Source organism: Gekko japonicus, unplaced genomic scaffold (assembly GCF_001447785.1).
Source record: "Gekko japonicus isolate JY-2015 unplaced genomic scaffold, Gekko_japonicus_V1.1 scaffold81, whole genome shotgun sequence".
Lineage (NCBI taxonomy): Eukaryota > Metazoa > Chordata > Lepidosauria > Squamata > Gekkonidae > Gekko > Gekko japonicus.
In genome coordinates, this window is record NW_015162476.1 from 767997 (window position 1) to 780761 (window position 12765).

At 47.3% G+C, this 12765-nt stretch overlaps 1 protein-coding gene across 1 annotated transcript in view; it reads left to right on the forward strand.

Moving 5' to 3' along the window:
• Positions 1-765: 765 nt before the first annotated feature.
• MANBA (mannosidase, beta A, lysosomal) overlaps positions 766-12765 on the forward strand; it is a 79034-nt gene continuing 67034 nt past the window's right edge. Inside the window, exon 1 of the mRNA XM_015405772.1 lies at positions 766-1011. Within this exon, the coding sequence (XP_015261258.1) occupies positions 811-1011 (201 nt within the window). The 5' untranslated portion in view covers positions 766-810. The remainder of the gene's footprint in view (positions 1012-12765) is intronic.

Consider the following 12765-nt stretch of genomic DNA (forward strand, 5'->3'; position numbering starts at 1 on the left):
CCTTACATGACATATTCATGTAGGTACATTTAAACTTACTGTGAACGGGTTAACTTTAAAAAGGTTAACTTGCTACAGCTCCAAGGCCAGGTAAGAGACAGAAGGCAAGCAAGGGCCCAAGAGGCTCAACTTCTAGCCGATGAGGGGGCGGTCAATTGCCAAGTGTACCCCCAGGGAGAGAATTCTCTTAATCCTTTCCCTCCCAGATCCTCTTGCACGCGGAGCTACAATACCCTACAGAAACTTCCCTCACCCACTCATTGCTGCAGATCAAACCCGACCGGCTGAAGAGGCGGCTTCAGACGCAGGTGACCTGCTTGGATGTAAACCGGCTACCTAACTAAGGAGGACTTCCTTCCAGAAACTCTCGCTGTGGCCGTTGCTGGAAACAGACTCGCACGTGAAAAGCAATGGCAAGAATCCCGTCCGCCCCCCGCCCGGCTGACTAGAGCTTCTCTCCGTCGTCGGGTAAAAGCGACACTTGGCAAGAGGCGCTGGGCGGAAGAGTTGGTTAGCCTTCGTGACTTCCCCCAAGGCTGCCGGCAGCGAGGGAGGAAGAGAGAGTACGCAGGCGCTTTTCCCCCTGCGCAGAGGGCAAAGGCGCAGGAGAGACTCCACCTTCCCGGGGGCGCTCAGCTGATCTGGGCAAATGTGCGGCAGGGAAGCCCGAAGGAGGCTTGTAGGTCTCCGGGCTGCTCCTTGCGGGATCTCCCCACCGCGCCCCCACCACCACCACCAACCCTCCCCTTCCAATGGGCTCTTAATGCCATAACTGCTGCCCGGTCTCAGCCTTAGCTGGGGAGCTGCAGGATGCCTCAGGAGGGAAGAAGGGCGTCTTTGCTCCTGGTCCTGCTCTTGGTCGCCGTGGGGAGGAGCGAAGGGACGGCGGCTCCCGCCCGGTTGAGTCTGCGGGGGAGCTGGCGGTTGAGCAATGGGAACGGCTCGCTGGTGCTGAGAGGGGATGTCCCGGGGTGTGCGCACACCGCCTTGCTTCGGCAGGGTCTCATCCAGGTACCGTACGATGCCTGTCCGCCAGCCGCAAGGCTCCGGAGTCGCTAGATCGCTGAGCAGAACTCTGAAAGTTGTTTGTGATCGCAGTGTAATCATGCGGCGGGGTGGAGGGGGCGGGGTGCTTGATTTTTTAAAATAAAATAAAATCTAACGCTAACTCGATAGAAAAACGGATGGGGAGGGGCATAACAGTTTTCACACGTGACACTAAAAAGTGCATTTCAACGATTCTCATACTCCCCAACTGTTTATTTGTTTATTAATGCCCGCCTAAAGCAGCTCACACTGTACTCCTCGCCTTCATTTTATCCTCACAACAGCCCTATGAGGTAGTGTTGGCTCAGAGTGTGTGACTGTCCCAAGGCCACCCAACAAGCTTCCTTTCATGGCGCAGTGGGGATTCCAGCCTGGGTCTCCCAAACCTTTTGTCTGACACTAACCGCTACACTACAGGGACTCTCACTGGCTAGTTGTGCTTCTGGGGGTGGCCACAGGAGAACTGTTTGACCCAGTCAGCTGAAGGATTTGAAATGTGTAGTCTCCTGTATAAACACCACCATCACCATGCGCTTTGACACATTCAGGTATGGGTTTGGGTGGGCATGTTTCTGTCCTACATGTGAATGGACCAGACTGGTGTGCAGTTCAGGGTTTGGAAATTCCTGGAGATTGTTGGTGGAGTTTGGGGAAGGGTGGGACCTCAGCCACGTATAATGCCATAGACTCCACTCTCCAAACCAGCCATTTTCTCTATGGTAACTGATCTTTGTAGTCTAGAGATTAACCAATTCTGAGAGATTTCCTGGTGCCCCCTGAAGGATGGCAACTCTAGTGCTGAAGGTGTTTCTTTGTGGCAGGGCTTGTGTGGAATGCCCAGGTGGACACTAATGTGTTACCTGTGGCTGCCATCACACGGTTTTGGCCGTGTATGATTGTATCCCACATTATCTCAAGCTGTGTCTGTGTGGGGCTATATTTTACATCTTTCCCCAAGATGCTTTTCTGTCTTAGACTATGGTTAGTTCATTCATATTGCCTCTAATGTTGCAACACCCAAGTGGTAAAAGCATGTGTGAATAAACCATTGCAGGTCAAACACCACCTTATTTGTATTGTTTCCTGCCACCTCAATTAAATCTTTTTAATGGTGTCCGTTATAAATCAATCAGTGATGGGAGACTATGTGCCATGCGGGTGTGTATGAGTCTGCCTGAGAGGTCCCCTAAGAAAGGTGGCTTGATGTTTACTTACCGCTACCACCACTGCTGCAGATGTGCATTTTGCTGCAGAACAGCCATACAGATGAAGGTATGTGAAGCTGCCTTATACTTAGGTCATAGAATCATAGAGTTGGAAGGCACCTCCAGGGTCATCTAGTCCAACTCCTTGCACAATGCAGGAAATTCACAAATACCTCCTCCTCCACACCCGTAGTGACTGCTGTTTCACGCCCAGAAGGTCCCTTACAAGCAGGTTGTTTGTCCCAGCTTGGATGCTCTTAGGAAGTGGGCTTTTGCTTGGCTTCTCCAGGGCATCATGGTACTTTCAAAGCCTCCTGAGATTCTCCCATCTTTCCTGTGATTTTTCCCAGGCTTGTTTTGCTGTGATATTTGGGGAAGGTCTATGATAGGGATGTCTGGATTGCCCCCGTTTTCCCTTCCCCAGTCCCCTGTGGCCATTTCTCTTGCCACCGGAGGGCTTTCTTGTTTTAAACCAGCAATTTAATATCATTGTACTGTTAAATGTTATAACACTAAAAACACTCTTTCAGGTTCTCTGAATCCCCAGCTGTCGCTCTGTTTTAAAAGTAAGTCTCTAGCCCCTTTAGTTAAGGAGATATGCTTCCCCACCTCGTGTTTCAGCAGCAACAGGGGATAGAGGCTTGGTAAAAAAAGAAAAAGGAATACTGGGATTCAGAGAACCTGATAGACAAATTTGCTATAATGTTATAGCAATAAATATCCAATTGCCAATTAAAACAAACAAAAAAATCCCTGAAAATGCCCCCAGTGGCATGTGGGGTGGGAGTGGCTGCTGTAGGGGAAATGTGGGGAACCTTGCCATAGGGAAGCCCCGTTGCTGCTACACTGCTACACTGCGGCTGCAGTGGCAATGGGGTTAACCCACGAAAGCCCATCTTCACATGAAAACATCTAAGTCTACCTATAAATATTGCTCTATCAGGGTTGGCATTGTTTACTCAGACTGGCAGTGGCTCTCCAGGGTCTCGGGCAGAGGTCTTTTGCATCACCTACTCGTTATTCTTTTTAACTGAAGATGCCAGGGATTGAACCTGGGGCCTTCCGCATTTCTGTCGCTGAGCCATGGCCCTTCAAATAACCACAGTGGATTTAAGAGCGCATGCCCTCAGTTATGACACTTTCCTTCTTCAACACATGGAGCTACCTTATACTGAATCAGGCCATTGATCTAGAACTGATCTGGATTGTACAGCTTCAGAGTGTAGGTCACACATCTGAGTCCTCTTGTGCATGGAAATAATACCCTTTTGGTAGGTAACCATAATGGCATTCAGATGTCACACTCTGAACCTACTTGACTTCTACGGTGATCTTTGGAGGCCCTGCTTTGGGCCTCCCTGCCTTCTAGGATTCAGTGGGTGGCCATCTGAGGAGGGTTGCCAGGCCTGTCGGACCAGCTGGTGGGGGATGGGGGTGACCTTAATGGGAGCAGGGAGGGAAGAAGCTGGAAATAAAGGTGACACGCCTACGTCACTGGGAAGTGGCGTAGGCATGTCGGGGGCAATGCTCTGGTTTGTGGGCAAAACCTCTATGGTAGAATTAGCTTCTACCATAGAGTTTTGCCCAAAAACCAGAGCATTGCCCTCAACGTTACTGACATGCCTACATCACTTCTGGGTGATGTAGGCATGTTGCGTTTATTTCTGGCTTCTTACCTGTGTTTTTTGGGGGGCCAGCAGCGGAGAGGAGTGCCTGAAACTGGGGGAACCCTGCCCACACTGGGGGGGGGGGGCTGGCGTCCCTAAATCTTAGGGAGGGCCTTCTTGCTGATGGCACCAAAGCTCTGGAACTCTGTCTTGAGGGAGACCTGTTTCTTCCCCTTCTGTTGCCATCTTTCCCCAGCAGATGAAGACTTTTGTTTTGTTTGGCATTCCCTCCATGATCCCACATTCCTGCCCAACACTTTACTTATTGTTTTTTGAATCTTAGCTCTAGATTGAATTGTTTTAATATGTATTTTTGTTGGTTTTAATGGTATGAAGATGTGATTTTATTATGTATGTTTGTCAACTGCCTTGTTGGCCCTCACGAGGGCTAAAAAGAGGGGGGGATATACATTTTGTAAAATAGAAACAAAATCAGCCGTGCATCTGAAGAAGCGAGTTCTGGCTCTCAAAAGCTCATGCTGAAATAAAGGTTATTAGTTTTGAAGGTGCTACTGGATTCCTGTCCGATTTCGCTACAGCAGGCTAACAGCTATCCCTCTGATGCGCTCTGCTTAAATTAATTTCAGTTCACTACCACTTGAGCTGCGGTGGCTCAAGTGGTTAAGACGCTGAACTGCAGGCTGTGGAAGGTCAGTAGTTCAGCAGTTCGAGACCTGAGTGTGCCGCATGACGGAGTGAGCTCCCGTCTCTAGTTCCAGCTCCTGCCAACCTAGCAGTTCGAAAGCAAGAAATTGCAAGTAGATAAATAGGTACCACTTCGGTGGGAAGGTAACAGCGTTCTGTGCGCCTTGGTGTTTAGTCCTGCCGGCCACATGACCACGGAAACATCTTCGGACAGTGCTGGCTCTTCGGCTTTGAAACGGAGATGAGGACCGCAACCCTAGAGTCGGATTCGACTGGCTTTCGAGCAAGGGAACCTTTACCTTTACCACAGGGATGAAGACAGCTCATTCATCATGCCTTTGAGCCTCCCCCTTCCCTTTCAGGCAGAACATGGAAACAAACCACGACTGAAAACAAACCACAGTTGCCTGTGACATCCGAATGCATTTAGATTGGAGTGTGCCACTTTCAGACTGGGATCCTAAAGCAGGGTAGAATCCCCCTTTGGGCAGGGAGGGGTAAACTGACTCACGTTCTTCCTCATTCAGGCATCATGGGAAACTGGATTTTGTTTGAAAGCCAGGAACTTCCTGTCAGGCTGAGGGCACAAAGAGAAGAGTGACCGGAGTGCGTGGGTGTGACTAACATGCTGCATTTAGTGCCTGTCATTGCAAATTGGAGGTTAATTGACACTTCGCAGGAGGCCTGAGAGCAGCTTAGATCTTGGGGAGAAGGGCTCTAGCACAGCCTTCTACCAGACATTCTCAGTTTTTAATGTGGTGTTTTGTTTACTGAGCAGGGGGCAATTATTCGAGCTCCCACCAGCAGCCTGAAGCAGGACAACCCAGAGGCGTATTTTGTGCCTTGGTGAAAACTAGGCCTAACGTACTACAGAACTCAAGTAGTTAACTCTGGTTAGATTGGTAATTGCCCTGACCTGGATGGCCCAGGCTAGCCTCATAACCTAAGCAGGATCAGCCCTGGTAGGACCCAGTTTGGTGTAGTGGTTAAGTGAGCAGACTCTAATCGGGGAGAACCGGGTTTGATTCCCCCCGCCTCCACTTGCAGCTGCTGGATGCCCTCGGGCAAGCCGTAGCTCTGATAAGAGCTGTTCCCTCAAGGACAGTTCTCTCAGAGCTCTCTCAGCCCCACCTACCTCACAGGGTGTCTGTTGTGGGGAGGGAAAGGAGGTTGTAAGCTTCTCTGAAACTTTTTAAGTAAAGGGCAGGGTATAAATCCAATCTCCCTCCTCCTCCTCCTTCGATGTAAGACCATCAAGGAATTCCATAGTCGATACACAGAGGCAGGCAATGGCAAACCACCTCTGTCTTTTGCCTTGAAAACCCTACAGCAGAGGTATCAAACATATGGCCCATGGGCTGGAACTGGCCTGTCAAGGGCTCTTACCTGGCCCACGAGCCACTGGTCAGTACCTTTATTGCCAGATGACAGAGGTTGTGCATTCTGTCCCAGTGCTAATGGGTAATGGGTGATGGAAGTGGGAGGGTGGGCATCAAGGAGATACTTTAAGGAAATACTGTAAAAGTGTTAATGTTTAAAGCATGCCTGTTTTTTGAGTTAAAAAATAATATCCTTAATTGAGTTTGCCTGTGTCCTGTACCTGGCATTACATTTTATGGCACACATGGCACGGCCCGACAAAGTGAAATTTAGGTCAGATCCAGGCCTCATAACAAGTGAGTTCAACACCTCTACTTGACGGGGTCGCCATAAGTCGGCTATGACTCGATAGCACTTTCCACCCCAGCCACCAGCTTGGTAATTGAACGAGAGCAAAACACAAACCCGGTAATAGAACCTGTAACAATAAAGGGAGATGTCCATTTGTCCAAAATTGGTCACCAGCTTCAGGATGATTGCGGGAGTTGCAGTGCCCGGCAACTTAAGGGAATTGGGACTTCTTGGCACATGTTAGAGTCAGAAACCTACCCACCCTGTGCAAAAGGGTATTTGTGGCAAGCAGACTCATCTGAAAGTGAAAGTGGGAGTCTCAAAATTGGCCACCACCTTCAAGATGATGTCGGGATGTGCACTGCCAAAAGTGAAGGGACTTGGAACATCCTGGCTTGCCTTAGCTCTAGAACATCCCTCGGTGCTTTGCAACGGAAGTAGGGTTGCCAGCCCTGGGTTGGTTGGGAAATACCTGGAGATTTTGGGGGTGGAGCCTGAGGGAACCAGGGCTTGGGGAGCGGATGGACTTCAATGGGGTATAACCTTATAGAGGCCACCTTTGAAGTGGTCATTTTCTCCACGTGAACTGATCTCTGTCACCTGGAGATCAGTTGTAATAGCAGGGGATCTCCAGCCACCACCTGGAGGTTGGCAACTGTAAATGAAAGCAACAGTTTACTCATGAGAAGCTAGGAAGGCGCAGGCAACACAGACCGCAAGGGTGGAAAATATCCCCTCTGATATAAGACAAAAGGGGGTTAAAGCTTCCCTGACCTATCAGATCCTGTGTGGTACAGAGATTAGACTAGATCTAAAAGACCCATGTTCAGATCCCCTTCCCCACTCTGCCATGGAAGCTTGCTGGGTGACCTTGGGCCAGTCACATACTCTCGGCCTCACCTACCTCTCAGGGTTGTTGTGAGGATAAAATGGAGGAGAGGAGGGTGATGTGAGTCACTGTGGGTCCACAGCCAGGGAGGGTAGAAAATATCCCCTCCTTTACCAAAGAAAGGGGGTTTAAGAATTTCCCTGTGAGATCAGCACTAGTCAGATATACACAGAGAGATTTTAAATATTAAGTATTTATTGGTCATTTGAATAAAGAGCTTGAAGAATGTGGAAGAAAACATCGACAGAGCACAAGATTAAACAATGTGACTATATTTTAAAAAATGCATGGGTCTTGTAGGAATTTTTAATGCCTGTGATATTGTACTTATTTATGCCAGTGTACACCATTCTGTGTTTTTCACAGAGTACATTAATGCTATTATTAAGTTGTTCAAGGGTAGTGGAAGATATGACTCATAACCGGATGGCTGAGCTGAAAATGAAAACTCCTGTATAAAATGCTTTTTTTTTTTTTTAGGAATTATTCAACTGGAACGTTTTGATCTGGTCGTTTGTATAAAAACCTCTTGAATTTATTTAAAATATTTCTGCCCTACCACCTTAACCCACAGTGTTCTGGACACAACTTAAAAACAGTTGTAAAAATCCAGCACCAGCAGTGATTTAAATGAAAAGAGATAATGTAAGCTATACAGTAGACTGGCGGTGCAGTCTTTACACCCTTAAAGTGGATAAAGCTTTATACCCTTCAAAGTCCACTGAAGTCAGTGGGTTTAGAAGGATATAATAACTCTGTAATGCACACAAAATTAGCAAGTTCTGCTGCATTGATAACACTGGAGTTTAGCTAAAATCAGCAGAAGTCAAACAGCAGTTTTAGATCCCACTTGAAAACCTGGACAAATAAAACAGAGGCTTTTGTGCACTGTCTAAAGCTCAGCAGTGTAAGCAGCTAGGTGCATGAATGCCAATCAGGTAGCACAATCTGTGTGCGGAAACGATTCTGATAATAGTGAGGGTTTAGCGGGGTACTATGCAAGGACACCCCCCCCCCGCAACGGAACCAACTACAGAGCCAAATCGCTCGATGCATTATCCTATTCAGATTCTTCAGAAGGGGATAGATAATGGCCTGGAGGTCACAGCCCACCTATAGGAGCTTTCCAGCCCCAGTTGTTCAAGCTACTTAACAATTTGTCAGGAGCATCTAATTTGCTGGAAGGCTCAGCCCAGCAGCCTTGTCCTTCCAGAAACATGTTAAACTACTCCAGGGCTGAGTGCTATTAAGAGCACTGTGGAAGAGAGGCTGCATCTGGGGTTGTAAGAACACAAGACGAGCCCTGCTGGATCAGACCAGTAGTCCATCTGGCCCAGCATCCTGTCTCACACGGTGACCAACCAGTCATCCTGGAGGGGCAACATAGAGGCCAAGGCCCACCCCTGATGCTGCCTCCTGGCACTGCTGTTTAGTACGTAATTTACTGCCTCAATATGGAGGTTTCCTTTAGTCACCATGGGTCGGATCCAGTTTAAATTTTCTGATAACAGGAGTAATTTCCACCAGTTTTCTCTGTGTGCTGCAGTCCCCTGATTTGCTTGTTACACTGTTCCTGAGGGGCCTTTGACCCACAAGAAAAGCATTTGGGGGCGATCAGTGGCCTTCCTGGGGAGGCAGAAATGTTTTACTAAAAAAAAGTGCATTGTATGAGCAAAAAAAATTGTTTGAATCCACCCTAAGGCTAAGTAGCTGTGGATAGATCTATCTGTTTAATCCCCTTTTCAAGCCATTTATGCTCATAGCCATCCACTGATAGTGAATTCCACAATATAATGACTTGTTGAGTAATGAAGTACTCTATGGTTTGCCAATTTTACAATAAAGTTTTCTCCATTTGCCTTAAAATTGGGTGCTAGCGTGCTACAATGAGGAAGACCTGGCATCTCACTGGAAGCCTTCAAAATAGGGTCCAGTCTCCAGGTGGGACCAGGAGTTCTCCCAGATTTACAAGTGATCTCCAGCCTACAAATAGGAGTTCCCCTGGAGAAAATAGTCTGAGAGGCAGTGTGCCCTCTAAGTTCCACAGTGTTGTGAGCAGAAATGCTGCCTCATGATTGAAAAAAGCTAGCAGCATTAAAGTTGTGACCGAGTCTGCATTTGACTGTTGTGTAAATTTTTTTAGAAGGTTATTTCCATAACCTTATAAAAATCTCAGAATGAATCTTTTAAAACTGTATTTTAAGAATAATTTAAACATTATCAAAGAAAACAAAATCGAGTCAAATTTCATTACACAAAATGTTGTCCTCTACAGGGGTTGACCAGGCCATGCCTCTGGAGAACAGGTCTACCCACCCCTTTCCACTATATTGGTAGACCTGGCCTCTGGAGAACAGGTCTACCCACCCCAGTCCACTATATTGGGAGACCTGACCTTGGACCATCGCCCTGCGCTGAGCTTTAGAAAACATACCAGCACATATTGGGGGGGGGGGTCCCCCCGCTTTGGAGGCCCGATTTCCGCCCCCGGAAGAGTTTTCCCCTCAAATGGCTGTGACCCCGCCCCCAGCGTGCCCGGCGTCATGACGTCACATCCGGGCGGCGCGCGCTTGGCGCGCGCACACACACTCAGGACGCCGGGCAGGAGCCCCCCGCCGCCAGGTAAAAAAGATTTGGCAACCCTACTTCTGGGTGATGCAGGCACGTTGCGTGCAATGCTCCCTCTAAGCTGTGGAGTCTTGTGAGCAAAAATCCTACTTTGTGAGCTACTGGCATTAAAGTTGTGAGCAGGCGATTTGGCTGCTACGTAAATTAGCTTGCTCTGGAGCCCTCCTTCCTGAGCTAAGGCAAAAACGTGTGAGCCGGAGGCTGAAAAACTGTGAGCTAGCTCACACTCACTCAGCTTAGAGGGAACACTGGTTGCGTGCAACATCACTGTTTCAGGGGGAAGGGGGGGTGACGTAACTTCATAATCCCGGAACATTCCCCCCATCCCCCCCGCTGTCAACCCTAGATATTTCCCAACTCAGAGTTAGCAACCCTGCTTCAAAAGTGGCATAGACCTACCTGTGGTCCTTGACCTGAAAAAATTGCTAACCTCCATCCTTAATTCTGGCAGTGGGGCTAATTCAGCCAGGCATCCTGCCTTTCTGATCTAATCCTATATCCCCTGGATTGAGACTAAAGGACCCAGCAGCTCTGAACATGTCATACTTCTCTGCCCAGGGAGCCCAAAGACAGGAGATCTGAGGTCTCTGACCTGTATCCATTAAGGAAATGAATGTAAAGCATCTGTATAGTTTACTCACTGGCTCCTGAGTATGGGATTGGAGCAAAGAGCTTTGGACCCTACATAAGGGACAGCTGTCTTTATTTATTTATTTATTTATTTATTTATTTATTGTTATCTTGCACCCATTCTGTTCCCCTTATGACGTCTGAGATTCTGCCTAAAAGCTGTGATTACATTTGAATACCTTAGCCAGTTTGTGCTAAAGACAGTGTCCACTGGGTACAGTGGGTAACAATGGTCCGATTTTATATAACTGTTTCTTTTAGCTATGCCGGACCAGGAATGGTAAGGCATTGGTTACCATTGGGTCAAAAACTCATACAAGGAAGCCTGTAACCCTCCCAACCTAAGTACTATGTTGGCTCTTAAAAAAAAAAAGAATCTTTTGGGGAAAGGGGGGCATATATTTGAACACGTCTGTAATGGAAAAAAATACTCAGTCGCAACTTCATGATGGCACTTTGTACTACAAGAAGTCAGGCACTATTTTCCATCCAGTTTCCAAGCTCTTTCTTAATGTCTGATTTAATGTTGCAGCTTGTTCTGAGAAGCTTATAGCACAATATATCTTAGGAATCAACACAATGCAAGCCACACGTCTGGCCTTAATTATTCTGCAGCTTGTAGAAATATGGGAGTAATTTCCCCTCAAGAATACTGTGAATTTCTGCAAATTCAAAGCTCTCTCGACAGCCAACTGAATAAACATATTTCCCTTTTGCTCTTCTGCAGAACTGAACTGAGTTTTCTCTGCCATTTCTTCCATGCAAAAATGTTCACTCCCTTCTTGTTGTCCGTAATTTTGCACACCTTGTTGAAACTTCTCGGTGGCTGCATCCACACATGGTTGGCTAGTAGGGTTGCTAGGTCCCTCAGACCAGCCTGTGGGGGGTGGGGGTGAACTTACCGGGAGTGGGGAGGGAAGAAGCTGGAAATAAATGTGACATGACTGGGGGGACGGTGTCTGTCACCCCTGTTGGCTATTGAGCTAGGGCTGCACTGTAGCAATCATATGCAACTGGATTATTGGGCCCGCATAAAAAAATCCAGCTGTGAAAAATGGCTATGGTAAAATGACAACACCGTTTCCAAAAATATGTGGAGGCTGACAGTACCACATCTGCAGGGAGGGGCTGTTGTTCAGTGGTAGGGCATCTGTTTGGCATCTCCTGTTAAAAGGACCAGGTAGGAGGTGATGGGAAAGACCTCGACCTGAGACCCTGGAGAGCCGCTGCTAGTCTGAGTAGACAGTACTGACTTTGATGGGCCGTTGGTCTGATTCAGTATAAGGCAGCTTCATGTGCATAATATTCTGGGTAGGTTCTAGGTGGGGGGGGGGGGCTGAGCATGTCTGCGGTGGCTCCACCAAGCCTGCTGTCATCCTCTTGTCCTTGAGCCTCTCTGCCTGGTCCTTGGTAGTTACTGGTAGTTACCAGTGCTGCTCAGAGAGGGCTGCAGACGTGCAAACGGCAGCCTTGAGGCTCACTTTGGTGGGGGAGTGATTGGCAGCGTCAAAGATCAGCAACTGCTGCTGTTTGCTGGGCAGCAGGTGAGCAAATAAGGCTCTTGGTACCACTGGCACTAGCCTACCTGCCTCTGAGGCTGCTTCATTAATATAGTTGAGGGGGCAGAGGTGTCACCGCACTGCCACAAATGGTGGGCTGCAACTGGGTCCCAGTGGCAAGGAGCAGTCATCATCATTGCCTGCTCCCTCCATCCCTTGGAATCTGAAGACTGTATAATTATGAGCCCATGCAGATGATGTGACATTGTTCAGCTGTGTCATTCCAGCGAGGGTGGGGCTGCCAGCCTCCAGGTGGAACCTGGAGAACTCCCAGAACTAGAGATGTAAAATTTCTGGAAATTTTGAAGCTCAGAAAAAAACCCCGGTTTTCTCCGGGGAAAAAATGGAAATTTTCGGAAAAATTGAAAAAAATGCTACATTAGCATTTCTTTTGTCTTTTCTAGATTGAACGTCATTCTGTTACTTTAGGAACATAAAATATGACTATGGACATTTTTACTTGGCATGAAATTATCATAACTAGCATATTAAAAATATAGTGTACCCAAACAATTATTACAAACAGAATACCCAACCACATGCAAAAACAAAACTGAAACTTTTTTATTTTCTTCTGACAATCGCACCTCCTAAAGGAAGAAATGCATCTTGTTCTTGCATTGGAGAGTTCAGTTTGTAACCTAGGACTTGCTTGTCCTCAGTGCACAGAAATTAGATCAATCTGATACCATATATATATATATATATATGAATGAAATGGAAAATATTTGAACACCTTGTCTTAAAATATGTTATTCATCATGTTAAAATAAAACGTTCCATAATCAATTTCTTTTCTTTTCTTTTCTTTTTTCAATTTTTCC